At 40.7% G+C, this 27,856-nt stretch overlaps 2 protein-coding genes across 3 annotated transcripts in view; one reads left to right on the forward strand and one right to left on the reverse strand.

Annotated features, from left to right (window-relative positions):
• APIP (APAF1 interacting protein) overlaps nucleotides 1-16,666 on the reverse strand; it is a 33,105-nt gene extending 16,439 nt beyond the window's left edge. The window contains exon 1 of the mRNA XM_002755174.7: nucleotides 16,516-16,666. Within this exon, the coding sequence (XP_002755220.1) occupies nucleotides 16,516-16,572 (57 nt within the window). The 5' untranslated portion in view covers nucleotides 16,573-16,666. The remainder of the gene's footprint in view (nucleotides 1-16,515) is intronic.
• Nucleotides 16,667-16,914: 248 nt separating this feature from the next.
• Nucleotides 16,915-27,856, forward strand: part of PDHX (pyruvate dehydrogenase complex component X) — a 79,645-nt gene continuing 68,703 nt past the window's right edge. For both annotated transcript variants that reach the window (XM_035262347.3, XM_078340826.1), the window contains exon 1: nucleotides 16,915-17,092. In XM_035262347.3, coding sequence (XP_035118238.2) covers nucleotides 16,930-17,092 — 163 coding nt within the window. In that variant the 5' untranslated portion in view covers nucleotides 16,915-16,929. The remainder of the gene's footprint in view (nucleotides 17,093-27,856) is intronic.

Genomic DNA, 27,856 nt, shown 5'->3' on the forward strand with positions numbered 1-27,856 from the left:
ACATCTTGGAGACAGACAAACCTGGCCTGCTGGGGGGAGCCTTGATTTTAATATTACTCAACAGTTATCTCTTTTCTGCAGACAGAGGGCAAATGGACTGAGGTCCCCTATGTATAGACTTTCTTTGCCCTGTAAGACAACCCAGACCTTTACAAGGTTTTCACAATTGACCTAGTTTTTTTAGCAGTCATGGCAGGCAAGCCCACAGGGAATAGTTCCCCAGAGCTAAAGCAGGTTCCAGTGGAGCAATCTGAGACAGCTATTGAATGTCCCAACCCTTCTGGTCCCCCTCCAATTGTACCATCAGCTTCTCCAGCTCCACCATCTCCAGTATATCCTACTCTCCCCACTTCACTCTTACCTCTGCAGGAAATGCTTGATGGGAATGGTGCCATAAAGGTTCAAATTCCCTTCTCATTATAGGACCTTAAACAAACAAAGGGATACTCAGTCCGATTTTCTGACAATCCAGATAGGTATATAGAAATTTTCCAAGATTTAACTCAGGTATTTGACCTCACATGGAGGGATGTTATATTGCTGCTAAGCCAGAACCTCACTGCAGCTGAAAAGCAGGCAGTTCTCCAGGCAGCAGAAAAATATGGAGATGAGCAACATGCTTCCTATAGAAGACCAAGGAGAAAAGAGAAGATTGGGAAGGTGAGGAAGAAGTAGGAACTCTATTCCCACTAGGAAGAAAAGTAGTTCTGGTAGACAACCCTGATTGGAACCCCAATAACTCAGGAGATGAATGGAAAAGGGAGCACTTTTTAAGGTGTATATTAGAGTGCCCATGGAAAACCAGGGCCAAACCTCTCAATTATTCTAAACTGTCCATGATAGACCAAAGACCAGCCAGGAATCCCACCGCCTTTATGGAAAGGCTGAGAGAGGCACTAATAAAACACACCTGTTTATCCCTGGATTCAGTCAAGTGACAGTTATTCTCAAGGACAAGTTTATTACTTGTCCTTGAGAATGAGCAGAATTGGCAGCTCCCAATATTAAAAGGAAACTACAGAAGCAAGCTACAGGATCAGATAGTACCCTAGAAAACCTCCTGAGAAAGCCACTTCAGTCTTTTACAATAGGGATCAGGAGGAGGCCCAGGAAAAGGAAAGAAATACAAGAAAAGAACAGAGGCTCTAGTAGCAGTGGGATGAGCTTGCAAAGTCCAGGATCCCCGCAGTGCACCCACTAGCTGTTATTGATGTGGCAAGTCAGGGTGTTTTAAGAAAGAATATCCAGGCAAGACAAAGCCACCTTGACCCTGTCCAGCCTGTGGCAGAGACCACTGGAGACAGATCTGCCCCCAGAAACGGAGGTCACTGGGTTCAGAACTAGTCTCACAGATGGTCCAGCAGAACTGATGGGTCCTGGGGCTCAAACCCTTGGCTCCAGCAACTCAGACTGCTATTACAGCACAGGAACCCTGGATGATTCTGGAAATCAAAGGTAGGAAGGAAGGAAGGTAGATCTGGATACTGGAGTCAGTCTCTCTCTTCTCCTCTCTAATCCTGGCCTCCCCTCTTCCCGTGGTATGACTGTAAAGGGCATCTCAGGAAATAATCTAACCTGGTATTTTTCTTAACCTCTTAGCTGCAGATGTGGGGACCTACTATTTACACATGTCTTTTTAATCAATGGCTGAAGTCCCATTCCTTTATTAGGTGGAGATATCCTAGCTTGCATTGGGGCCAGCATCCTTATACCCCCGGGACAAACCCTTTGTCTCCCACTGATGGAAGCTAACATTAAACCACAAGTGTGCGCAACTCAAGGAAGAAAAGGTGGAGCTATAACCACTAGGCCAGTCCAGATCTATCTTAAAGATCCCACTTATTTTCCTAACCAGAGATAGGATCCCCTGAACTCAGAGACTAGGAAAGGGCTAGAAGCCATTATTAATAACCTAAAGATATAGGGCCTCCTGAAACCCTTTACTAGCCTCTGCAACACCCCAATATTAGAAGTGAGAAATCCAATGGGGAATGGAGACTAGTTCAGGACCTTCGCCTCATTAATGAAGCTCTCATTCCAATCCATCCAGTGATATCTAATCCCTACACCCTGTTAACTCAAATACCTGAGGGAACTAAGTGGTTTACAGTCCTAGATTTAAAGGATGTCTTTTCTTTGCATACCATTACATCCTGACTCTCAATACCTATTTGCCTTTGAAAATCTCTCTGGCCAAACTGCCCAGTTAACATGGATTTTGAGATAGTCCTCATTTGTTTGGGCAGGCACTGTTACAAGACCTCTCTGAGTTCTCTTATCCTCAAGTTAGGGTCTTACATTATGTTGATGACATTCTGCTCTGTGCCCCAACTAAGGAAGCTTCTCAGGAAGGCACTGAAGCTCTTCTCAACTTCTTAGCTAACAGATGACACAAGGTTTCAAAACCCAAGACCCAGCTTTGCAAAAGCTCAGTGAAGTACCTAGGTTAGTACTGTCCAGGGAGACCAGAGCATTAGGGGAAGAAAGGATTAAGCCTATTTCCTCCTTCCTCTACCCCCAAGCCCTCAAGCAACTAAGAGGATTTTGGGGCTACAGGATTTTATAAACTATGGATATCTGGGTATGGCAAAATAGCCCATCTGTTCTATAACTTCATAAAAGAAACTCTGGGAGCTCCCATCTTTTAACCTGGGAACCTGAAGCTCAAAAGGCCTTCACCCAGCTAAAACAGGCCTTGCTGAAGGCACAAGCCCTCAGCCGTCCTGCAGGGAAGGCCTTCAATCTGTTTGTATCAGAAAGGAAGGGAATGGCCCTGGGAATTTTAACACAGGCCGGAGGACCAGCTCAATAGCCAGTGGGTTACCTAAGTAAGGAACTTGATTTGGTGGCTAAAGGATGGCCAGCAAGTCTCCTAGTCATTGCCTCAGAGGCTCTACTGGTCCCAGAAGCCTCCAAACTAACCCTGGGAAATGATTTAACTGTTTACACCCAACATAACATGGCAGGACTACTGCACTCTAGGAAGGAACCTTTGGCTAACAGACAGCTGACTCCTTAAATATCAGGCCCTGCTGTTAGAAGGTTCTAACACCCAATTAAAGACTTGTTCTCGTCTAAATCCAGTCACCTTCGTCCCAGAGGAAACTGGGGAACCTGAGCATGACTGAACAAGTCATAGTATAGACTATGCAGCCAAGAAGATATCAGGGAAACTTGCCTAGAGAACCCAGACTGGACCCTCTTCACAGATGGGAGCTCTTTTGTAGAACAAGAGTCCCTAAGGCAGTATATGGAGTAGTCACTCTAAATGACGTACTGAAAGTACATCTCCCTCCAGGCACAAGTGCTTAATTAGCTGAGCTAATAGCTCTTACAAAAGCAATAGAATTAAGCAAAGGAAAGATAACTTTTTTTTTTGAGATGGAGTCTCGCTCTGTCAGCAGGCTGGAGTGCAGTGGCGCAATCTCGGCTCACTGTAACCTCTGCCTAGTGGGTTCAAGCAATTCTCCTGCCTCAGCCTCCAGAATAGCTAAGACTATAGGCGCCCACCACTATGCCTGGCTAATTGTTGTATTTTTAGTAGAGACAGTGTCACCATGTTGGCCAGGTGTTCTTTATCTCTTGACCTCGTGATCTGCCCACCTCGGTCTCCCAAATTGCTGAGATTACAGGTGTGATCCAACACATCTGGCCCTGAATAGCTAACAATTACACTGACTCCAAGTATGCTTTCCTGGTTCTCCATGCTCATGCTGTCATTTGGAAGGAAAGGCATTTTCTTACTACCAATGGACCTCCTATAAAATATCACCAGGAAATTAACAGGTTATTATCCTCGGTTCCCTTCCACAAGCAATAGCAGTGACACATTGTAAAGGACATCAAAAGGGAACAGCTAGGTAGCCAAAGGATATAGATTAGCTGATCAGGCAGCTAAATCAGCAGCAAGAAAGCCTCAAGACATCAACACACTTCACACCCCTCTAATCTGGGAAGGCCCCGTAAGATAAATTAAACCTCAGTACTCCCCTGTAGAAACAGAACGGACCACTTCTTGAGGGTATATGTTTCAGTCCACAGGATGGCTATAGTCAGAGGCAAAACTCCACTTGCCAACCTCCAGCCAATGGAAAGTCCTTAAAATTCTTCACCAAGCGTTTCATTTGGGAAAGGATAAAACCTACCAATGTGCCCAGAGATTGTTTTCAGGAGAAGGCTTATTAAAAACAGTCAAGTAGTTGTTAAGCAAGATTTGCTTAACAAGCAAAACTGTGAAGTCTGTCTTAAAATTAATCCCCTGAACAGGTGATTCCTTCCTCCTCAAACCCAAAGAATAGGAAATTATTCAGGGGAAGATTGGCAAATAGACTTCACCCTCATGTCAAAGATAAAGGGCATTCAATATCTGCTGGTATGGAAAGATACCTTCACTAACTGGGTAGAAGCATTTCCATGCAGTACAGAAAGAGCCTCTGAGGTACTAAAAACATTAGTTAATGAAATAACTCCCAGCTTTGGTCTACCTAAGTACCTTCAAAGTAACAATGGGCCCTCGTTTAGGGCAGCTGTCACACAAGGGGTCTCAAAAGCACTAGGCATAGAATAGCCTTTCCATTGTGCTTGGAGACCCCAGTTCTCAAGGAAGGTAGAAAAAACTAATGATATTATCAAGAGACACCTCAGAAAATTATCCCAAGAAACTCACCTGCCTTGGGTCACTCTTCTTCCCATGGCCTTGCTATAAATAAGAAATATCCCTTCAAAATTAGGTCTTAGAACTTTTGAGATGCTGTACGAATGGCCTTTCATTACCAATGATTTTCTATTAGATTGGAAAACCTCTAAGCTAGTTAAGCATGTAACCTCTCTGACTCACTTCCAGCACAACTAGCAAAAGCCCAACCCCAGGAAATTGGACTACTTCTATCAACCCAGGAGATTGGGTACTGGTAAAGGCTCTCCCTTCTCTCTCCCTCCCTCAGCCCAAGCTGGAAAGGACCTTACACTGTTCTTCTTTCAAGCCCCTTGGCAATAAAAGTTGGCAGGAATCGACTCCTGGATACATTATATTTGAGTCAAAGCCCGGAGAGCTAAGGGAGCAAACCCTGACAGCTCAGAGGAATGTCCTAAATATCAATGTAAAAAAAAAAAACCGGAGATCTTAAGCTGAAAATGACAAAAGACAAATAATGGAATGAGAACTACTCATCTTAGTCTCACCCCCAACTTACCAAATACTTTTTGTTGTCTCTACCTCTTCTTTTGAGATTTGTTACCAAATATTATAACTTCTTTTTTTTTTTTTTTTTTTTTGAGACGGAGTTTCGCTCTTGTTCCCCAGGCTGGAGTGCAATGGCGCGATCTCGGCTCACCGCAACCTCTGACTCCTGGGTTCAGGCAATTCTCCTGCTTCAGCCTCCCGAGTAGCTGGGATTACAAGCACGCGCCACCATGCCCAGCTAATTTTTTGTATTTTTAGTAGAGACAGGGTTTCATCACGTTGACCAGGATGGTGTTGATTTCTTGACCTCGTGATCCACCTGTCTCGGCCTCCCAAAGTGCTGGGATTACAGGCATGAGCCACCGCGCCCACCCCTATAACTTCTTTTTGATGAAGATTATTTACTACACCACCCTTGTGGGAATTGCTTTACTCATTCTACTATTTGCAGTAGGACTAAACACTGTAGCACTTCAGGGTGGAATATCGGACAGAGAATCTCAATTACTGTAGCATTTTGCTTAATTATTATCCTCATAGCAGGAATAACAGTTACTAAAAGGAACTAAACACAAGCGTTTTACTAACCCTCAGTCTGCTAGGACTTTTTAATCACTTAGTAATTACATCACACCCTTTAGCTCCTGCAGTATCTGCCATGGCCCATTTGTACAACAAGTCTAATTGTTGGGTCTTTCCTAAGTGGTTTGCTCAGTCCAATGGCACTAAGGAAACTTCCAATGACCCAGAACTCACCGTCTTAGGATTCCCTTTATTGGCTTTACCTTTAACCCTTAAAGACCTATCAGGCATAAATTGGACATGGTATGGAAGCACTTTCAACTAGGTAACTAACTCCTCTCAGGAGAACACTCTGCTCCCAGTGCCAGAGAACACCCTCCTCAAAGATAAGCTTCACATCCTCAGGTGGGGAAAATTCAACCAAGTAATAGCAAATGCCTCCCTCTGCTTTAAAAGCAGCAGGGAAGGGCCATATGTGGGAGATCCCAGATATTGTAACATCACACCTGTAACTGCTAATAGTTCAAAGATTTGGGAAGGAGAGTGCAACAAGGGTGATCTAAAAGGATCAGAATCCCTAGTGGAGGGCTTTCAGAATCTAGTCTCTCATTCTGGTTGGAAGTCCCAATGGACATGGCATGCTCTAAGTAACCACCTTGACTGTATTGTAAAGAATAACACATGGGCCTTTCTGAACATGTCCCCTCATTAGATTCCAGACCCTTGTATGACGTTTGCTAATAGTAGTGGCTTACAGATCTATCTGTGGGCAAACTGGAGACATCTGGAGTAAGAGCCCTTGCCACAGGATCATCTGAAATATTGACCAGGGCATATTTTGTCTCTTAATTTTTCAAAACTCCATTTGTCAGGTGGGCCCTTCTCACTCGGCATGTCAAATCCCAAATGATATCATAAATATTCTAAATATGGATATCCTCGTCCCAAGAATGCCCCTATTATATGTAAAGAAGGAAAACTTTTAAGATATGAGAAAAATCTGCCTATGTCTCTTACAAGCCACAATTTAGAACTACGCCTTCAAGGAACAGGACTAATTTTTTTTGTGTTTGTGTGGCTCCTGGATACATTTAATCCTCCCAAGGCATTGGGAGGTAACTTGTACTACAGTAGCAATAGCTCCTGACTTACTATTTTTAAAATCTACCAAGATGGCAGCATCATCTGGGGTCATCTCTAACTCAGGCTCTTTTCTAGAGACTATATTATCTTGAATATGCTGGACAAAGAGATCTATCATTTCTATGCCCTCATATGGAGATTTAACTGAAAGGACAGACTGGGGAGGGTGTGCACATCCCATCTTAGAAAAACCATGGATGGGAAATTCTATAGCCAGACTCTAGTCTGGTTTATGGGGATCCCTCTCCCTGAAAGATCAGTACTTAATATTTCTCTTATGATGCAACGAGGGTGAAAGGCAACTGTAGGTGCCATAGAGGCACAATAGCAATCTACAGACTCTGTCACCTCAGTAGTAGCGCAGAATAGACGGGCCTTAGATGTCCTTAGAGCTGAAGTAGGAGGTACCTATGCACTTTTAAATGAAACATGATGCTTCTGGATTGCCACCTCTAGTAAAGTATAGGAAAATCTACTGGTACTTAAAGATCAAATCAAAAATCATTGACAGGCTACGAGAACATGCAAGCTTTGGCCCCAAGAGGCTACAATTCTTCTTCAGTGAATTCCAGTCTTCTGTATAGAATTGGTTAGCTACTTTATTAAGGCCCCTCTTGCTTATATGTCTTGCAATAATATTTGGACCTTGAATACTCAATACTGTAACTCAAATTGTTTCCTCTCATCTAGAAGCAATCAAACCAAGTGGTGCTCCCAAACTGAACCATACATGGACATGCCATTCTTCTGAGGACCCTGAGATTGACCCCAGGAGAAGCCCTAGCCTTGATGCCCCTTTTCAGCAGGACGTAGCCAGAAAGAGTCCTCACCCTAAACTCCCTAAGAGCAGCTGGGGTGACATTTCCTCAGAAAGGGAATATTATAGAAATTATTAAGGAAAAATTATGTTGGTATTTCATATATCTGTCCTTAAGAAATCTAGTCCAAATTACCTGTGTGTGTATAATTTGCTATTTCCTTGTTTAGGTATTTAAGTGATATTTTAATTACATCTTAAAATACAGCTAATGGGAAGACTCCTGCAGTCTTCCAACCCTTAAAAGCACCAATTTGCACAGCAAATTGCAAACATTATAGAAAATGGTCTTTTATTACAGGTCTCTTTTGTCTTTTCCAGTGCTGAGGTATTACCGCAATTATCCAGCTTCAAGCTACAGTAATAACAATGACAAGGCAGCTGCTGTTAATAAATTTTCAATCATTGAGACCCATGAAATTAAAATTTCAAAGAAAATTATCACTTAGGAGGCACCAACAGAGATATACTTGGTGAAAATGAAGTCATTTAAACTGTCCAGAAGAAAGTAACTACCAGAACATATATTTTAACAAGAACTGCCAGGAAGGAAAGGTTCAGTTAGTATCTAGCTCTCGCTTGAATGTCAGTTATTACTTTCCTGTTATTGCCAGATCTGGTTTTCAATTATAACAATACTTTTGAAATACGTATCTAAAGATTGATTACAACAAACTATAGTAGAGGTTCTATAGTGAGGAGAAAACATATTTAACAGCATTTTGTACATATCAACATCATTAAAGTCTAACAAGTTTTGATTTGGCACTTTATTTGTCCAATCTACTTATTTTAAGGAAGTCAGCCTGGCTTGTCTCTGAGCTACCTACTCACAGCCAACAATGGCTCTAATCTACCACCCCCAGGGCCCCCCATCTTTTCTTTCAACTTAAGCAAATATAGGCATACATTCCTCAGATATAGGTTTTCCTGGGAGATTCTTACACAAGTATGAAAAACATGCATCAAAGTTATTACTTAACTTATCAATAAATGGGGAAACTAGTAAGATATTACAACTGATTCAAAAGAGAATTTAAAACATACATATATAAGTAATGAAGAATCCTAACTTAGCAAAATTGGGCAATATCCACAGGTTAACAATAAAATGAATCTCTATTGAACACAACTTGCATTTCCATTTCCTTGAAAAATAATCACCTGCATAGCTGTCAGGATTCCTCAACTGAGAGTTGTAAAATAGCATAATAACTCCAAGACAGTCAGTAAATAATCTTTTTATTTGTTTCAAAGTCTTTCACTTATTTTCCTGACACTGGCCTCAGGAAGGGACTGAATGGAGGCACAGTAAAGATGTGTCATACTTTCTGTCCTTGCTCTTTACTTCGTTCTGCACATTTGTTGCACTTGCCTCTTTGTGCATATTGGTTTTAACTTGAATGCCCAGCTCTCCCTTCTATCTTCATCCAACTTAAAAACTCTCCTCTTCTTCCTTGTCAGACAAGTGTTGACGAGAAATCAGAAGACATGGAGCCTGTTTTCAGCTTTGACCCCCAGTAGCTGTGTGCCCTAAGGCAAGTCAGTGATATTTTCTGGGCATTAGTATCCTTATATTAATAATCTGGATCAGTGATCTGCAGACTTCTAAATTTCAACACCAGTAGTTTGTTCTATGTGGGTATTTCTATTATCTGTCTTAATGAAGGACGGTGGGAGTATACACTGGGTAGGTGAAGAGGAGAAAGGGCATTTCAGTCAGAGAGAATGCTCAGTAGTTGGAAGAGGCTGAGTCTAAGCCTCCCTTTTACCTCCATCCTCCAGAACCTAATGCTATGCACAGGGCTTTGGCCTATATTTTACAGATGACTGAAAACCACTGAGAAGTTTGAAATGTAAGATATGTGTTAAGAGTCTGTTTTTGAAACATTTGCACAGTGGCAGTAAAGAAAAGAGGCTGAAAGGCAGTGGCCAAGAAAGCAAAAGCCAAGAAGAGCAAGGAGGCTGCTGAAAGAGTTTAAGAAGGAAATTGGAAGGGAGGGAAGGTGGAGATGCATTTGGAAGATAAGGGACTTGGGTGAGAAAACTGAAGGAGAGAAAGGAAAGCTTCAAAGACTGCCAAGTTTGTGGTCAGCTGAGTAGCTGAGTGGATGATATCATTTACTGAGAGGTGGGTCGGAAGTATTACTATGTGCTGAACACTATTCTAGGCCCTGGGAATTCAGCCATAAACTAGACCTGAATTCCCAGGGCCCGACCTAAAAGAATTCACACTCTAGGGAGTTTTAAAAAGGTAAACATAGAATACATAAATAAATTGTAAAAAGTGCCAAGAGGGAAACAAACAAAGGACTTGGAGAAAAACAGCAAGGGTCAACTTTGATTAAGGCAGTCAAGGAAGGCCTCTCCGAGCAGGTGGCATTTAATCTAGGACCTAAAAGTCATGAACTAAACCAGTGAGTGATGAATGAGTATGTACGCATGTGCATGGTTTGGTATTGGGGAGAGGCAAGTACTCCAGGCAGAGGAAATAACAGGTGTGAAGGCTCTGAAATGAGCAAGTACTTCACAGTTAGAAGATCAGCTGGCTAGAGCAGAGTGAGGAAGTGCTGAGAGTGGCAGAAGATAAATCTGTAGGGGCCAGATCATGGAAGGACTTGAAAGCTGATGAGAACAGTCTTAACAGAAAGGAAGTGATTCCTAATAAGAGACATGGGGAGAGGGAGAGAAATAACTATAGAAGGTGAGAGGGCTTGGAGATCCTGAACCGTAGTGGAGGAACTGGGTTTCTTCCACTTCATGAAATAAGGAGAAGCTGGGTTCACGTTCCAGCAGAGTGGTAGGTTTTTGTGGTAGGAAGGTGAGGAAGTTCATTACCTAATTATTTCTATTGTCTGAAGTATAAAGAAAGACATCAGCTGGGAGTATGGAGGGTGTGAGAGGCTTGACAACAGAATGAAAGGTATAAAATAGTCATCTTGGGGAGTGGAACAGTGAACTACAAGAGAAACAAAGAAGGGCTGCTGGGCAGCATTAAGTGCCAATTTGAGGTTGAAATCATGAAGCAAGGCCAGACAACAAAGTTGTGCGATACTCTGCAGCAATGTTCAGCTGCTCAATGCAGGCCCAAAGAAGTGGGTGGCAGGGTTCTTCCTGGCTAAAGGTTTGGCTCGGCCAACTACATATGTAAATTAGATCAACCATCATCTTAAGTAACAACTGTTTCAAAAGACTGGGTGTGGAAGCCAAATGGCAGTGGGCTTCACTCACTTTCATTTAGGAGTGAATGGAACTTGGAGGCATGGAGTTCTAAGGACTCTTTCAATAGCGTTGCTATAAAGAAGGGCTAGACAAGGAAACAGAAGGGAAAACTGGTTAATTAAGACGGTTTTCTATCACATGCTAAGGGGTAACATTAGGAGACAGGGAGAGATTAAACATATAGGAGAGCAAAGTTCTGAGAGGTCAGTCTTTGTAGAGATAGAGAAGCTGGCATTAGAAAAACAGGAATGGGAAGAAAGGTAAAGATGCAGGTAAGTGGGTAATAATATTAATAATGTAATTTAAATATTGTAATAATACCACTGATAATAAGAATTGCTAACATTTATTTATTGAATGCTTATTTTGTGCCAGGCATTCTTTTAAAGACTTTATATGGACTACTTTACTACCCTATTGTACTACGTGAGATTAAGTAACTTGACCAAGGCCATCCAGATAGCAAGTGGCAGAGCCAGGATTTGAACCCAGGCAGTCTGATTCTAGATCCTAGTCCTTAACGTTTACATTATACTGCAGGTGAAAGGGGAAAAAAATTAAGAAATTTGCACCTAATAGCTTTCACTTTCTTTGTGATTTTGGAGGCGAGGTCACCTTTGAAACAGGTGTGGGGTGGAGGATGGGGTGAGATGGTAAGGTTATGGAACAGCTACTTTCGGGAATGTAAAAGGAAGCTCCCCAGAGGACTGTCACATGCTACTCAGAGGCCAGCTGCAGTAGGACACCAGAATATTTGTAGGTACTAATTCATATAGTTGAATATACCCAAAAAAGTGTATGGTAAAGGGGTAGGGGTTGGGCAGAGGAGGAGATGACCACGGGAATGGGATGTTAGAGTGAGGGGGAGGTAAAGATGAACAGCACTGATGAGGTCAAGGAAAACAAAAGGCAAGGTGTTAGATGTCCTTGTGTTGTAGAAATATCAAAGAACAGATATATATTCAGGGTCAAACATACATAGGACACTGTGATAGTTAAGGTAAAATTGAAAAAATAGAAGTAGTCTCTACCTGGTTTTTCTCCGACTAAGCAGAGCTCCCTAAAGGGTAGGGAATGAGCTCTTGGTATAGCCACACCTTCCACAGTACTTTGCTCAACAAACATTGGCTGCATTAAAATCATATCCCTTACATTAAAAAGTCCTGTATCAGAAGTTACCGTATTTTGTGGACTGCTTCAAGCTCACAGGAAATTATTTATTGGGTCTATACAATGCTTAGAAAAGGGTTTGAGGCTATACTTTAAAATCAAGAGATTTCATTTAAAATCTGAGTTTCCAGTTTTGTTTAAAATAGCAGAACTAGACAACGGGCATATAATACTCCCACATAGCAAAAAACAATCAGTGCTGTGTAGTGTTACCTCTTAAGATAGCGTAAATGCTGGGCCTATTATCTTCTTTTTGGTTCCATCTGGTCAATCTACAATGCCATATTCTCCATATAGCCTTCCATGAGTCACTGTTTGAAATGACCTTCCTTTCCCTCTGTACTTGCAAAATACTTTGTCATCCTCTAAAGGAACTTCGTCCTTTCCTCCAGCGCCCCACTGCCCATTACTGGTATACATTAATTATAAATATGCATTTACAACTGCCCAAGTTTCTGAAGGGTAGGAACAACAACTTACTAATGTTTGCATTTTTCAGCATGGACTTTAATATGTGGTTTCTGGGTAAATGCCTTCTCTTTTAAGGAAATACTCCTTGACTTTTGCTGACGTTAGAGAAAATCAGTTCATGGGCCAGTCAGTAGGGTATTAATTTCAGAACCGTAAAATCAGTTTAGAGATTGTTGTTATTTCGAGACTGACCTGAAAATAATACACTTGATGCTTGAAGAATGTTTAGAATTCAAGAAGCAAGTCCTTGTAACACAAATCACTTGGGAAAGTTATTGCAAAGGATAATAAAAAATTATTGAAAGGGCTACAGAGGGAGGCAAATAATATAATATGGGTTCAGAAAAGAGTGTCTATCAAAGACAGAATAATAAATAAATAATACAAAGGTCTTGAGAGGGAACGTTTTGGTGAGCAAGTCTTCCAAATCTTTATCTCCAATCCAGCTCTCTCTCCTAGCTTGAAAGCAATACCCAGTGTGATGGTTAATACTAAGTGTCAACTTGATTGGATTGAAGGATACAAAGTATTGACCCTAGGTGTGTCTGTGAAAGTGCTGCCAAAGGAGATTAATATTTGAGTCTGTGGGCTGGGAAAGGCAGACCCACCCTTAATCTGGATGGGCACAATCTAATTAGCTGCCAGCATGGCTAGAATACAAGCAGGCAGAAAAACGTGAAAAGAGACTGGCCTAGCTTCTTAGCCTACATCTTTCTCCCATACTGGATGCTTGGACCTCCAACACTGGACTCCAAGTTCTTCAGTTTTGGAACTTGGACTGGCTCTCCTTGCTCCTCAGCCTGCGAACGGCCTATTGTAGGATCTTGTGATCATGTGAGTTAATACTTAATAAACTTCCCATATATATATATTTTCCCATTACTTCTGTCCCTCTAGAGAACCCTGATTAATACACCCAGTGTATAGTACCACGTTTTGAGCATGTATCTCAAACTCAACATGTCCACAATACGACCATCATGAATTGCTTCTTCCTCCTGTATTCTCTTTCTGGTGGACCACCAGGCCCCAATCACTAGATCAGAAACCTAAAAGTCATTCTTGATTTCTCACTACACACATCTAATCAATAACCAAGACCTCCTGATTTTATTCCCTCACTCAGACCACCAGCATCTCTTACTTGGATTACTACTACAACTTCCTAGTCTGTCTCCATGCTTCTAGTCTTTTTAACTCTAGCCAGCAATCCCCAGGCTTTCTTTGGTCATCTTGCTGATTCTCTCAGAGCCCTTAGTTTAAAAATCTAAGATTTGCTTATCAGGCCCTTTGGGTCTGGTCCTAGCTTTTCTCTTTAGCCTCATCTCTTCTCAAGTCCCTGGCCACTACTGTATGTTCCAGAACACCAAACTTAATATGGTAACACACCATGTCCTTGTCCCTGAGATTGTGTAGATGCTACTTCCCCTGCTTGGAACATCCTTACTTTCATCATATGTGGTTATGCCTTCCTGATTTTTTAGACCTCAGTAGATACTTTCACTTTTTCCTGAGATATTCTCTAACCCATTCAAGTGCATGCTCCTAAACTACCTTGAACTTCCCCATCTATGTCTTGCTGTCATGTCATACTATGTCATATTGTCATACCATCCTTGTCTCTTCACTAATTTGTATTTCCCACTCTACAGCATGTTCTATGGGAGAAGGAACCAGATGCAGCTTGTACTCTTAAATCCACAAGGCCTGGCACATAGTAGGCACTCACTAAATATTCTTTGAATTAAACACAGCTGAACACTCCCCTTCCTTAAGGCCAAAGAGACTGTCTCTTTCAATTGTCCACGACTCCCTAAAACTACAAAATTTTATAATTTCTTAAACTTTTCTTATTGCTGTTTTTATGTATTTGTACAAAACCAGACAAATACAAATATCTAGAGGGGCTCATGTATTTAACTGGATATGCAAATCTAGTGTAAGTAGTGGAAGCTGTGGTAATCTGGCCAGCACATACCCTTAATAAAGGTGAAGGTGGTGTTCACTAGAAAGTGCAATCCAGATCCCATGAAGAAATAAGGAGGCCAGGCACAGTGGCTCAGGCCTGTAATCCCAGCACTTTGGGAGGCCAAGGCAGGTGGATCACCTGAGGTAAGGAGTTCAAGACCAGCCTGGCCAACACAGTGAAACCCCGTCTCTACTAAAAATACAAAAAAAATTTAGCTGGGCTTGGTGGCAGGCGCCTGTAATCCCAGCTATTTGGGAGGCTGAGGCAGGAGAATCCCTTGAACCTGGGAGGCAAAGGTTGCAGTGAGCCACAATCACGCCATTGCACTCCAGCCTGGGCAAAAAGAGCAAAACTCCATCTAAAAAAAATAAATAAATAAGGGCCCGATGTCACCATATGTTCTGAGATTTTAAAAGAGGCTGAAATGGTTCTGGATTTTGAAATGGCGGTGGTGGCTTACACCTGTAATCCCGGAACTTTGGGAGGCTGAAGAGGGTGGATCACCTGAGGTAAGGAGTTAGAGACCAGCCTGGTCAACACGGTGAAACCCCGTCTCCTCTAAAAATACAAAAATTAACTGGGTGTGGTGACATGCGCCTGTAATCCCAGCTACTCAGGAGGCTGAGGCAGGAGAATCGCTTGAACCCAGGAGGTGGAGGTTGCAGTGAGCCGAGATCTCACGATTGCACTCCATGCTGGGCGACAAGAGCGAAACTCTGTGTCATATATATATATTTTAAGCCCATGAAAACTTTAAGCCCATATATATATAGGCGTCATGTCATACCATGTCATATTGTCATACCATCCCTGTCTTTAAGCCCATATATATATATGCAGCTTGTACTCTTATGTTATTTCATGAACATTGAGTGCAGCCAACAAAACATGACTGTCCACCAAGGTGTCTATGGGTCATATCTAGTCTGAGAATCCTTGTTTATTCTCAGGTCCCTTGATTAAGGCTCTGTTTGATGTTCATTTTGATGACATTACACCAAGATTTACTGATTGAGGGTATGATCCCTTCTCCATACACACCTGCGTAGGAACGATCTCCAATTATCAGTCCTATCTCCAAGATCATCTCTCTCCCCTCCAATCTTGCCTATCCAGCATTCTATTTTTAGAGTCGTCTTTGGTAATTTGGGGAAGTCAGTGGTTGACAAGTCAGTGGTTGACAAATGTTTAGCAATAAAATCTCCCGCAAACGATTACTTTTTAATTAGAACTTTCAACCCTAAGAAAGACATACATAGGAGGAATAAGACGGGGAAAATAAGGAAGCTAATTTCAGGGGGTTTCCCTGCTTCTTAGGTGAGATTTATCATATTGTGCTGAAACTGTTTATTCGTCTAGTTCTCCAGACCTGGGCCGTTTGTCTTATGCACCGCTATCTGAACGCGTAGAAGGCGCTCCGTAAATCTGTTGGTTTGTGAAAACGGCCGAAAAATACATGCAGCGTGAGGGTGGCTTTCCCTTCGACTTTGGCTTAAGGAAGAATCGTTCTTAATGATTATCATCCCACAATCCCATCTAAACGGAGGTAGGCAAGGAGCAACCGCTCAAAGCAAAACGCTGGCGCTGAGGCACAGCTCCGGTTTGTCAAACGTCTCCCCAAACGCCGAACTGGTCGCCAGGGTGCAGAAAAGAAGTTCGGCGAGCGCAGTCTTCGCCCCACCTCCACTTCGGTCCTTCACGATTTCTTTTCTAGCTGCCTTCCTGATAAATACCCGCAGAGGTCACCCCAACGCTCTCCTCTCCCGTCATTTGCTCCTTTCCAATGTTTGGCACCCAGCTCCTACTGTCGGAGCGCCCCCGCTCGGGACCACGGATCTCCGGGGGCCTCAGCCTCGCTGCCGAACCCGAAGGCTGCGGTGCATGCTGGTGGCTAACGGCCGGGGCCGAAGCCCCACCCCGCCAGAGCCCGGCCCGCTACCCCGCGCCCAGCTCTAGCAGCCGCGTCCCGACTGGGCCTCCCCTCTTCCGAATACCGGGCACCGACGGCCCCGCCCCTACCTGCGCGTCGCATCTCGGAGAACAACAGTCTCCCTCCCGAGCGTCACAGCCAGACATGGCCCAGATCAGGGACCCGCGCAGCCTCCAGTCTCCGCACAGCTTTGCGCGCGGCGCTTAGCCTGGATCAGTCAGCTAGGCCGCAAATGCAATCAGGCGGCGCTGAGGGCAGCCCGGGGGCGGGGCGAACGGGGCTGGAGCCGGGGTCTGGTAAGGCCCCGCCGGCTGGGATATCCAGCGGCGCAGCCGACTGCTCGGGAGGTGTGGCCAATGCGATTGGAGGCGGGGCTAGGAGGGCCGCAAGTTAGACCCAAAGGCACCGCTAGCGTCTCGGGGCGTGGTCAACGATGCGGGAGGCGGGGCCGTGGTGCTGGACATCAGGCTGTGCTGCGGACAGCCTGTGAGAAAGCCTTGAAGATGGCGGCCTCCTGGAAGCTAGGCTGTGACCCGCGGCTGCTGCGTTACCTCGTGGGCTTCCCTGGCCGCCGAAGCATACCAGGGCTGGTGAAGGGGGCTGTTGGGTGGTCTGTAACCCGCGGATCTAGTTGGAGATGGTTTCACAGCACACAGTGGCTTCGGGGTGAGTGGCCGGGGCTCGCTCAGCTTCTCTGTGTAGTTGAGTGATGGGTCTGGGTAGGGGCAGTCTTGAAGGCCTGCATCTGGGTGTGGAGGTGCACGGGCTCCCTGTTCCCTTCCCTTTTTCTCGGGGTGGGATCCACTGACTTGGCCTAATGCATGCCGTGAAGAGCTTTCTTGGCGGCTGGGAGTACTCGACTCTCTCCCGGGCCCCCTGGTTTGTATGGCTTTGTGACCTTGCCTTGGAATTTGGGTTGTGAGGCGCGGAGAGGGTTCCTAAACCCTGCTCTCTCAGCCTCCGTTCCAATCAAGACTCAGGTTTCTAAGTTATCAAACGTCTGGGATGAGAAAAAGCTGCCCAAAATTGCCGTAATTGAAAAGCCACTGTTCTTACTCATTCTCTAGGCCTCTCTGTTGGAAAGTATTTTCATCAAGGCCAGTCGAGTTTTACCCCCACGCCATGACTCGTAAAAGACTTAAATTTGCAAGTTCCTACGGCATCACAGAGATCTAGGAGAACGTTTTAAGCAAATATTCGCTTGAAAGAGTGAACATTTAGGAGCTAAATCATACCAAAACGTTTATTATAGGAAATTGTCGTTTGGTGATGATACTGATACAGTTAACACAATTCTTGCAGTATTTAACAGTACGTAAAAATGCAGGCCGGGTATTAGTTTTCTTTATTTGGGGAGAGGGTTGGAGGGAGGTGAGAATGGAGAATAGGACTGACGTTTTTTAGTATGACGTATTACCTGCCAATCATCGTTCCTGGCACTCTACAGAATGAATTTTAATTTAAATAGTTCTAGTAGACATTGCCTTCATATTCTGAGCCACTGAGGCTCAGAGAAAGAAAATTCCCACAAAGTCATACAGTAAGATGAGTGCATTGGGGTTCCTAAAGATTCAGTAATGGGAACAATTTATTTCAGTTTTTTTGGTATAATGTTTCATAACAAACTCCTTGGAGCAGTGGTGCTTTAACAGTGTATATAGAATTCCCTCTCTTCCCTTCTCCAAGTTAGTTGAAATTAAACTTTTTTACAGCTCCTAGAGATTCGGTCTGAAATCTGCATTTTACAAATAATTTAGGATGATTTTTGATGTTTTATTTTGACATTTGATTAGAAACCTTAATATAATCTTTAACCTTAATTCCCTCTTGCCATGTAACAGCATAGTCATAGGTTGTGAGTATTAGGATGTGAACCTCTTTGAGGCATGGCATTCTGCATGTGAAGCTGTAGAAAGTATTTGGAAATACTAAGTATTTGGAAATTTTGGACTTTTTTCAAATACCAAGCGAAAATTTATCCCCTTCTGACTTTCATCTACATCCAGATTTTTGTTTTGCCATGCCAAAAACACGTGGCAATCCTTGAACAATTTGTTTTACAAAGTGTGAGTGTACGATGGTGTTTTTTCTCTGAGCTTGGTGGGAACTGTAATTTCATAAAACTGAGTAACTATTTGGGTTACTGTACACTCTGTAAATTAAGTACATTTATTGAACTGTTTCCTCTTTCACACAAATATCCAGGATTTAAAATTTGACAGTTGGAACTACCTTTGGAGTTTTGGTTTCCTTAAGAGGTGTTGGCAGTATTTTTATGAGCTGTGACATATGCCATTTTCTTAGCACTTCCTAGAATTTCTCATTCACTTCTCACATAACCGAATAAAGTTGGCATCATCTGCATTTAGTTGGACAAAAACACAGAGAAATTGAGTCTCCTAAAGGCACACAACTATGTTAATGAACTGAAGGGCATGTATACATTTTTATACATATATTAGTTTGTTTAACAAATCTTTAATTTGTATAATTCTCTCAACAGATTTATTGAGAATGGAGAGACTGTCTTTTTCACCACTTATATTGTTGAAGAATGAGTGAATAAATTAGCATCTATCAGGTGCCAGGCACATGGTAGCCTGCTTGGGAAGTAGTGGCCAGCTGAATGAAACAGATTCTCAGTGTTTGCCACATGGCACATTTAATCATTCTTAGCTCCTGGACGTACAATACAAAAGATATTTATAGTCTCCTTGGGGACATAAACAATAAAGGCATGATTTCAATAGTGTATACAGTTAAGCTCAGAAGGGGTAACAAGGAGAGAGGGAACTTCTTTGATAGAGTTAGTGGTATGGTATTTCTGCCAAAACATGGATCCTGTTTTAGGCCTCGTTCTTATTAAGTGCTTATACACTGATAACTGATAAGATTGATAGTCTTCTTCAAATTCTTGTTTAACCATGGAAACACATACATAGAATAGCTATAGTAAAAGTAGGATTTATTAAAAGGATATAACATCACTTATCAAGGGGAAACCATGATTCCATCTATTTCTTCTAGGGCTCCTATTGTTTGTCTTCTTTCTCTTACTTGTTTTTCTCTGCGTACTTGCCAGTCTGTTTACTCCTGGCTTTTCTTTCTCATTGTCAGCTTGCCTTGCCTCAATGGTCATTCAGGCCTTTACGCCCTATGCTCTGTCAGTTTAGTTTAAGTGCCCACCATCATTTCTGTAATCTTCCAAATTCCTTGAATAGAGAGACTGACCCAATATAGATCAGCTGTGCTTTAGGGGATGCAAGGCTGATTTCTTTTGAAGGCTATGACTTGAATATTTTCTTTAAGAAAGTAGTGTAAGTTGAGGATCAATGATTGTCATGTTTGTTGCTATGACCATCTGACTAAAATAGGCCAGTAGTGCAGTAGCCCTTTATGTTAATAGTTTCTACGCTAAATAATGACCAAGCAAAATGTATCATTATGTAAGCAAAGCAGATCTAGGCTACTCAGATCAGGATGTTTACCCATCCAAAGAAAATAGGGCAGGGGTAAATGAGATCTTACTATAGGTAGCAACAGAAGGGACTAAGAAGATTTAGATGATCAGGAAATACTTTGTATATGTTTACTTTGTTTTAAAACATTTTATTCTCTATATGAAAGCAGGGTATTAGAGAAGTAGCCATCACATACTGAGCTTACTATATTTGCATTACTTCTAACCATCGTAAAAACCCTGCAAGAGTTTGTCAGGTTTCATAGAAGAAATTGAGAGGTTTTAGCATTTTGCCCAAGGTTGGTGGGTAAGTGAATGACCACTTTGGAACTATGCACATGATGATGTCCAGAGGAAGAAAAGAGGATCTTTCTTCTTGGATATCTTTTTTGCAAAACAAAGAAACATCTACTGTTACCACAGCAGAATTTTCTTATATTGTATTGACCAGAATTGGGTCATATGTCCTTTCTTAAGTTAGTCACTGGCTTGACCTCACTGGTGTAAAAATGGATAGACTTTGGCTAATCAAGGGACTGGGTGTGGAATCACTAATAATAAGTACATATGTACAAGAAAAATAGATAGCTGAACAAAATTGAGCTTCTACCAGCAAGAAAAAAGTTTGGGAAGTAGGTTTGGGAATAATAAGTAGCATTTTTTATTGAGAGCTTACTATGTACTATGCACCCTTGCAAGCACTTTACATGAATCAGCTCATTTAATATTCACAACTTAGGCTATACTCTGGTAAATAGTTCCACTTTCAACCCAGATCTGACACCAATGCCTGTTTTCTTAACCGTGGTCTACCTCAATATCAAGTGATAGTTTGATTATAGATTTTGGCAGAACAGTGTCAGCATGCTGATGTTTTGTTCATCTTGTGTACATTCTATAGGAACATTTCTGCTTTTTTTAAAAAAATGAAATCAGACATTGTAGTAATAACTGCATTGTACACTAGCATTTCTGTGACAGGCTATCATTTTATAACAATTAAGGACACCAAAATTCTTTTTTTTTTTTTTTTTTTAAAGAAAGGAGAGAAGGAAAGAAAGAAAAAGGAGGGAAGGAGAGGAAGAAGGAATAAAAAGAGGGAGAGAGAACGGGAATGTTGCTTTATTCTAAAAATGGGTATTGAAAACCTCTTTTATGCCAATAATTGTGCTTAATAATGGCCGATCAATATTTCATTTAAACCTATGAGTAGGTGCGATGTGGTACTGACAAGAATGTATATTTTATGTATTTAAAGTGGAGAGCTCTATAAATGTTTATTAAGTTTACTTGTTCTGGATCTGAGTTAAAGTACTGGATATCCTTATTAATTTTCTGGACACCAAAATTCTTGACTGGATATAAGGGTAGCAGGACTATTTAAGAGTTAGAGTATACATTGACCTCCTCTTATCTGTAAATTTCTAAGATGATGTATTCTTAAATATACCTTCTCATTGTTGTCGTGAGCTTAATTTGCCTTTTACAACAAAATGTGTAAGTCCCCAAAGTATCGTGTGTGAGAGTGTGTGTGTGTGTTCTTTTGCCTGGCTCTAAATGGAATGGTGATTTCTTTTGCCCTTGTCCCAAGATGGCAAAGTAAAGTGAGATTCATGTAGAATTTTAATATAGTTTAATACCAAGAAGGCCAGTATTACAAGCTGAAATCTCTTCTAAAATGTTTGGTTTATTTCCCTGAAAGGAAATGCGTTCTACACCATAGGCTATCTAAAAATTCCAGCTAACCTCTTTTCTAATGTGCCTTTGGATACTAAGGAAAGGTATAAAAATATAGAATCAGTAGATTCTATAAACAAGATGGGGTATATGGTGATTTGTTCATTTATTTGTAGGCAGTACATTTACTATAGCTAGTGATCTGCTTGATACCTTTCTGTTACTCTATAAATCAGGACTTTATTATATGACACATTTCTAGGGAAAAATTAGGATCAACAAATGTATAATTCAGGAAATATTGCTTGGGAATCTCTTGGCCCTGGTTTTTGGAGGGAAACAAATCTGTTAGACAACTGGTAAAAGCTATACCACTTCTTCAGGGAAGTGCATACATGCAAAATTTTATATATAATTCTGAGTCCAGGGGACTTAGATCTCCCTGTAATTTATCCATAAGTACCACATAGTCTAGAGCCTATTTCCAAAAACATTTTGGTCATTTCCTACCTTTCTGGTTTTTGGATAATAGCCATCCTATCCTAATGGATGTTAAGTAGTACTAGCACAGATTTTGTTTTTTTCCTGTCTTCATCAGGTAGAAGAATCTCGGCTCTCATAATTTTTTGATGGTCTAATGGCACTTTTATTTACTGTGTAATACTTGTGTATTCTCATCTAAATTGCAGTCCTTTTGAGGTCAAGATTCTGGGCTAGGATGACAGGTGCTCAGTAGGCATTTGCAAAATGCCTAATTTGGCTTTTAGCTTTGGTAGTGAATAGTATGACAGCACTGAAGGTAAAACATTTGCCAGTGATTTTAATGAGAGCTTGGTTTTTAAATATGAAATATAGTTGGAACAGAGATCAAGAATTAGTATACGTTAGTCATGAGAACACGGCTGAATTAGGTAAAGAGGAGAGTAAAAAGGGAACCTTCAAGTTTAGGCTGGGAAGGTGAAAGGAACCTGTGAATGCATCTCATTACTCCAGGAAGGAACTGAGATACTCTACAATATTGTGACATCCTACAATGTTATAGGATATTGTGATACATCGAGCCAGCTATCCAGATGCCTCCATCAAAAGTAAATAGCTGCCCATGAAAAATAAATAGGTAACATTTTTGAGACTTACTCTTTGCCAAGCCCCATGTGTTACCTTATTTTATTTATTTATTTATTTTGAGACAGAGCCTTTCTCTGTCACACAGGCTGGAGTGCAATGGTGCAATCTCGGCTCACTGCAACCTCCACTTCCTGGATTCAAGCCTCCCAAGTAGCTTGGACTGTAGGCATGTGCCACCATGCCCGGCTAATTTTTGCATTTTTAGTGAAGATGGGGTTTTACCATGTTGGCCAGTCTGGTCTTGAACTTCTAACCTCATGTGATCTGCCCGCCTTGGCCTCCTAAAGTGCTGGGATTACAGGCATAAGCCACTGTGCCTGGGCTACCTTTCTTCCTTACAAAACTATTTATGTCACCATTTTAGAGAAGAGGAAACAGACATAGATTGAATAAATAACTTGTAGGTGGTGGATCTCAAATCTGAGCCTAGACAGTTTGATTCCAATGTTTGCTCTCTAAATCACTATGGTATTCTGCTTCTCCTTGAGTTTTTTTTTTTAATTAAATATTTTACTAAATAATAAGCATTTCATTTAGCACAGGAGTACATGCATATAGTTTAAATAGTACTGAAAGTTGTCTAACAGTACAGTAGATCTCCGCCCCATCTCACCTAACTTCCCCAGTCTTCCTTAGAAGCAACCAGTGTTGTTGCTTAACTTTCTTCTGGCATTTGCCCATTTCCCTGATTCTATTTTAGCCATTATTGGTGGATGACTGCTGGTCAATGCCATCCTCTGTGTTTTCCCTCCCCAGTGAAATTGTTTTGTAGTTCTTGATCAAATATTTGGTGTTTACAGTAAACAAATATTATACATAATTGAGGATTGTCCCATATGTTGATTGTTAGCTTTGTTTTTGATGTAGTTATTGCTGCCTCTTTAATTTTTAATTAGGTTTGTCTATGATATTTCTGATTTATCTAGCACTATGTAATAGCTTCTCCACACAGTTTTCTGTAATGCCAGCCACATCAGATACTTTCTCAGTTAACTTATTTTTGCAGTTTTATATACCTCCAGCTGGGTAGACTGAACCTCAGACTCTTCTTTTTGACATCTCTGGAGAAAACCAGCTTCAGTCTTCTGTTGAACGAGGGTGGGGTTGTTATCTACCACTGGATTAAGTGGGGGCGATCCAGGCATCTAGCTACTTTTCATACAGCAGCCACCCAAATCCTCCTTGGCTTAGGATACGGCTTTCTGGGGTCTCTATACTTAATTATTATTTATCTATTTACTTTTCTATTTCCAAAATTATGTGCCATTATTTCTTCTTTTCTCTGTCTTTTTGGGTTTCTGTTTAAAAATAACAAAAACAAAAAGCACATTTTTAAACTTAGGTAAGTTTGGACAAGAAAGTAACATTGGATAAATTTATTGTAGAAATGTATGAAAATGTAGGTTATCAGAAATAAAAGCAATAATAAAAAGACCTTATTAAGATAAGTAGTGGTCGTCAGTAGCTAGAGATGACTAGATGTTGTCATTTTGGAATATTTTATTTCAGTCTTTGTGTGTGTATAAGCTGGGCAGGTAGAAATTCGATGATGCCCTATACAAGTTTGAGCATCTCTAATCTGAAAATCTGATATCCAAAGGTTTTGGAGCACTGACCTGATGCTCAAAGGTGATGCTCAAAGGAAATGTTCATTGGAGCATTTGGGATTTTGGACTTTGAGATGAGGGATGCTCAACCATTAAGAATAAATCAAATACTCCAAAATCTGAAATTCAGAACTCTTTCTAGTCCCAAGCATTTCTGATAAGGCATACTCAACCTATATATTGCTGGTGGATTATCTTTTTTATGTTTGTTAGCATGCCAAGAGCTATAAATGCTGTTTTCACACGAACTGTTGTGCATTCATTTTCTGTGGTCCATTGACATTTTCAGTCTATTTTTATGCCAATACCACACCAAAATAACTATTTGAACTAAGAAGGCTTATGTGACAAACGGTCATTTAAAAAAAAAACTGTAACTGCCTTTATTCCAAGTGTTATTATTCTGTTCCTAGTGCTGATTTTTAAATTACCTTTACTTTATTCTGCTTTATTTCATCCAGCCTGCAGATGGCAGAATTGTTTTATTTGAACAGCAATTTTGAATGCTCCATTTTATTTAGTGTGTTCCGACGTTGGAATGAGAAGTGATTAAATGAACATTCTCTTTCCCAATTAAAGAAGCAAATTAATGTTAGAGACAGGGAGCCACACTAAGAAAGTACTGGTTACTTTTTCATTTGGTCTATCTTCATTTCATGATTTTTGCATGCTTTGATTATAGGCCTATAAATGAACTAGAGCATAATGTGTAAGCTGTACCATATGTAAATTGCTGAATTTCCTTAATTACTTTAGTCAGAGGGAGCTTAAATCTGCTTCATATTAACCATTAAGCAGTTTGTTTTGCATTTGTATTTTAAGAGTTTGCTTGTATTGTTATTATTTTTTTAATCTGGAGACCTTTTGGTGTTCATGTATAAATCATTAATTTAAAGCTTTGATATGATTGAGTTTGCTGAAGTATGAGTGTTTTGTTCTTAGGATAAAAGAAATAATTTAGGGAACAAAAAATTAGAATTAGATTAGTGTACCATATTTGAAATCAAAGTCAGATCTTATGCTATAGAAAAAGTGGAAGAGCAGATATGAAGAAATAGAGGAATTGCTTAAAAGAACTACTGTAAAATTCAGTGATTGATACATTGCTCGTGTGGCAGTTATGGCAGGGAAAACAGCAGTATACTAAGCAAACTTTTACCTCATTGTGTCATTCTGTTGTTAAAAAAGGTAAAATAGTTCTAATAAGTCATGAGACTTAAAATCAGCACATTTAAATATAAACTACTGGACCACATACATTACAGTAGTCATCTGAAAATTTAAAAAATGTTTTGTAACTGCTGTGGAAGACTAGACTTCACAAGCCGATTAGGTATAATTTGCTAGTTTTATGAGAAGGAGCAGAATACTAAAGTACTACAAAAGCATTAAATTCTGGCTAAATTTTGAGTACCTTGTGAGTACTAATTGAAAAACCTGTATAATGGTTGCAGCAAATGGCTTACCCATAGTTGTGCAAAACTAATATTGGTAAGAAACATAATTGGTGCATATTTTAAGTCCTTCTTAATTTGACAGGAGAATGGTAGAATGTACTGCTTACTGGAATGAGGAGCAGTACATAATTTCAAATGCAAATTAATATTAGGTAAAGGTTAAAATTTCATTCAAAGGCGTCTAGAAAAGTCTACACTATCTCAGCAGAGTGGACTACAGCCATAAAGGGCAGATATTAATTATGTGCAGCCCTGTCACTTTTGAAGCTGATACTATGATTGTGTAATTACTTTCCCATCAGAAAAATACATCTGGAAAAGATATCACATGGTGTTCTAATCAAAAGACGTTATGATATACTAGAATGAAATACATACTTTTATTACACATTAATGCTTATGTTATGAAATGATTTTTCTAGCATGAAAGTCTGAGGATAGATTGGTTAGAATAATCAGAAAATATATTGCACATTTAACTCTCTGTAATAAGTGAGTATAATCAATCCGGACATAGTTTTGAATAATGGAGACGTCCAAAATATCTTTCTTTGGTTTTCGTCACCTTCATTTCAGAGTAAAGTAAGTGACCTACGGAATTTTTGTATTACCATAATTGAGATAAGCGATTCCATTCATTTCATGAAGGGTGACTGTATAAGGAATGATTATATCCTTTTTATTTTTAAAATATGAAAATTTTTGAGTTTTTTGATGTGGTAACTTAGAAAATAATAATAAATGCAGAGATTTCATAATATAGTCCTTAATGTCAAGAATAATGGAAATGTGAAGCTCTCTTAGGTGAAAGATTATAATAGGAGATAGAATTATAAAATAAATATGAATTGTGTCATAACAACTGGAACCAAAGCATACAAATTGGAATCTGGCTATAGAATCATTGAGGTCAATTTAGCTGCTTCTTTGAAATTAAACACTTTGATATATAAATGTAATTTGTTTATATTTATGAAATATTCTGTTCATAATGCCTGGCTTGAACTTTTTGATAGAAGGAACACATTGGGACTTTTTTTTTTTTTTTTTAAAGCATTTGTTTTCAAAAAGAGCTATGGTGCTATTTAAAAGGTAGGAGGTTTTTTTTTGCCCACCCCACCTTTTATTTATTTTATTTTTTTCAGAAAAAGTGCATTTGTTATTCTGAGCTTAACAAAATAAATGTTGAGGCTCAGGCTGACTTTTTCTTTCTTTTTTTCTTTCTTTTTTTTAAGACTGAGTCTTGCACTGTCACCCGAGCTGGTGTGTAGTGGTGTGATTCCGGCTCACTGTAACCTTCATCTCCCGGGTTCAAGCAATCCTCCTGCTTCAGCCTTCTGAGTAGCTGGGATTGCAGGCACCCACCACCACACCTGGCTAATTTTTTGCATTTTTAGTAGAGACAGGGTTTCACTACGTTGACCAGTCTGATCTCAAACTCCTGACGTCATGACCCGCCCGCCTGGGCCTCCCAAAGTGCTGGGATTACAAGTGTGAGCACCACGCCCAGCCAACAGTACATTGGTTAAGCAACTGTTTTTGATTTCTTCACTAAGCCATGTAAGAAATGAAAAAGCAATAGATAAACCACATATTGTAGAGGATTAGAGAGCTCATTTTGTTATTTCCAAATGCATTTAGTGTATTAAGCTTTATACACTTTTTAAAAAATTGTACTTTTAAGTTCTGGGGTACATGTGCAAATCTTGCAGGATTGTTGCATAGGTACACACATACCATGGTAGTTTGCTATCTACATCCCCTGTTACCTACATCAGGCATTTCTCCCAGCCTTATCCCACCCCCTGTTGTCCTCCCCTAGACCCCCATCCGCCAACAGACCCCAGTGTGTGATGTTCCCCTCCCTGTGCCCATGTGTTCTCATTGTTCAACACCTGCCTATGAGTGAGAACATGCAGTGTTTGGTTTTCTGTTCTTGTGTCAGTTTGCTGAGTGATGGTTTCCAGATTCATTCATGTCCCTACAAAGGACAGGAACTCTTTTTTATGGCTGCATAGTATTTCATGGTGTATATGTGCCACATTTTCTTTGTCCATTCTATCATTGATGGGCATTTGGGTTGGTTCCAGGTCTTTGCTAT

Source organism: Callithrix jacchus, chromosome 10 (genome assembly GCF_049354715.1).
Source record: "Callithrix jacchus isolate 240 chromosome 10, calJac240_pri, whole genome shotgun sequence".
In the NCBI taxonomy this organism is placed as follows: domain Eukaryota; kingdom Metazoa; phylum Chordata; class Mammalia; order Primates; family Cebidae; genus Callithrix; species Callithrix jacchus.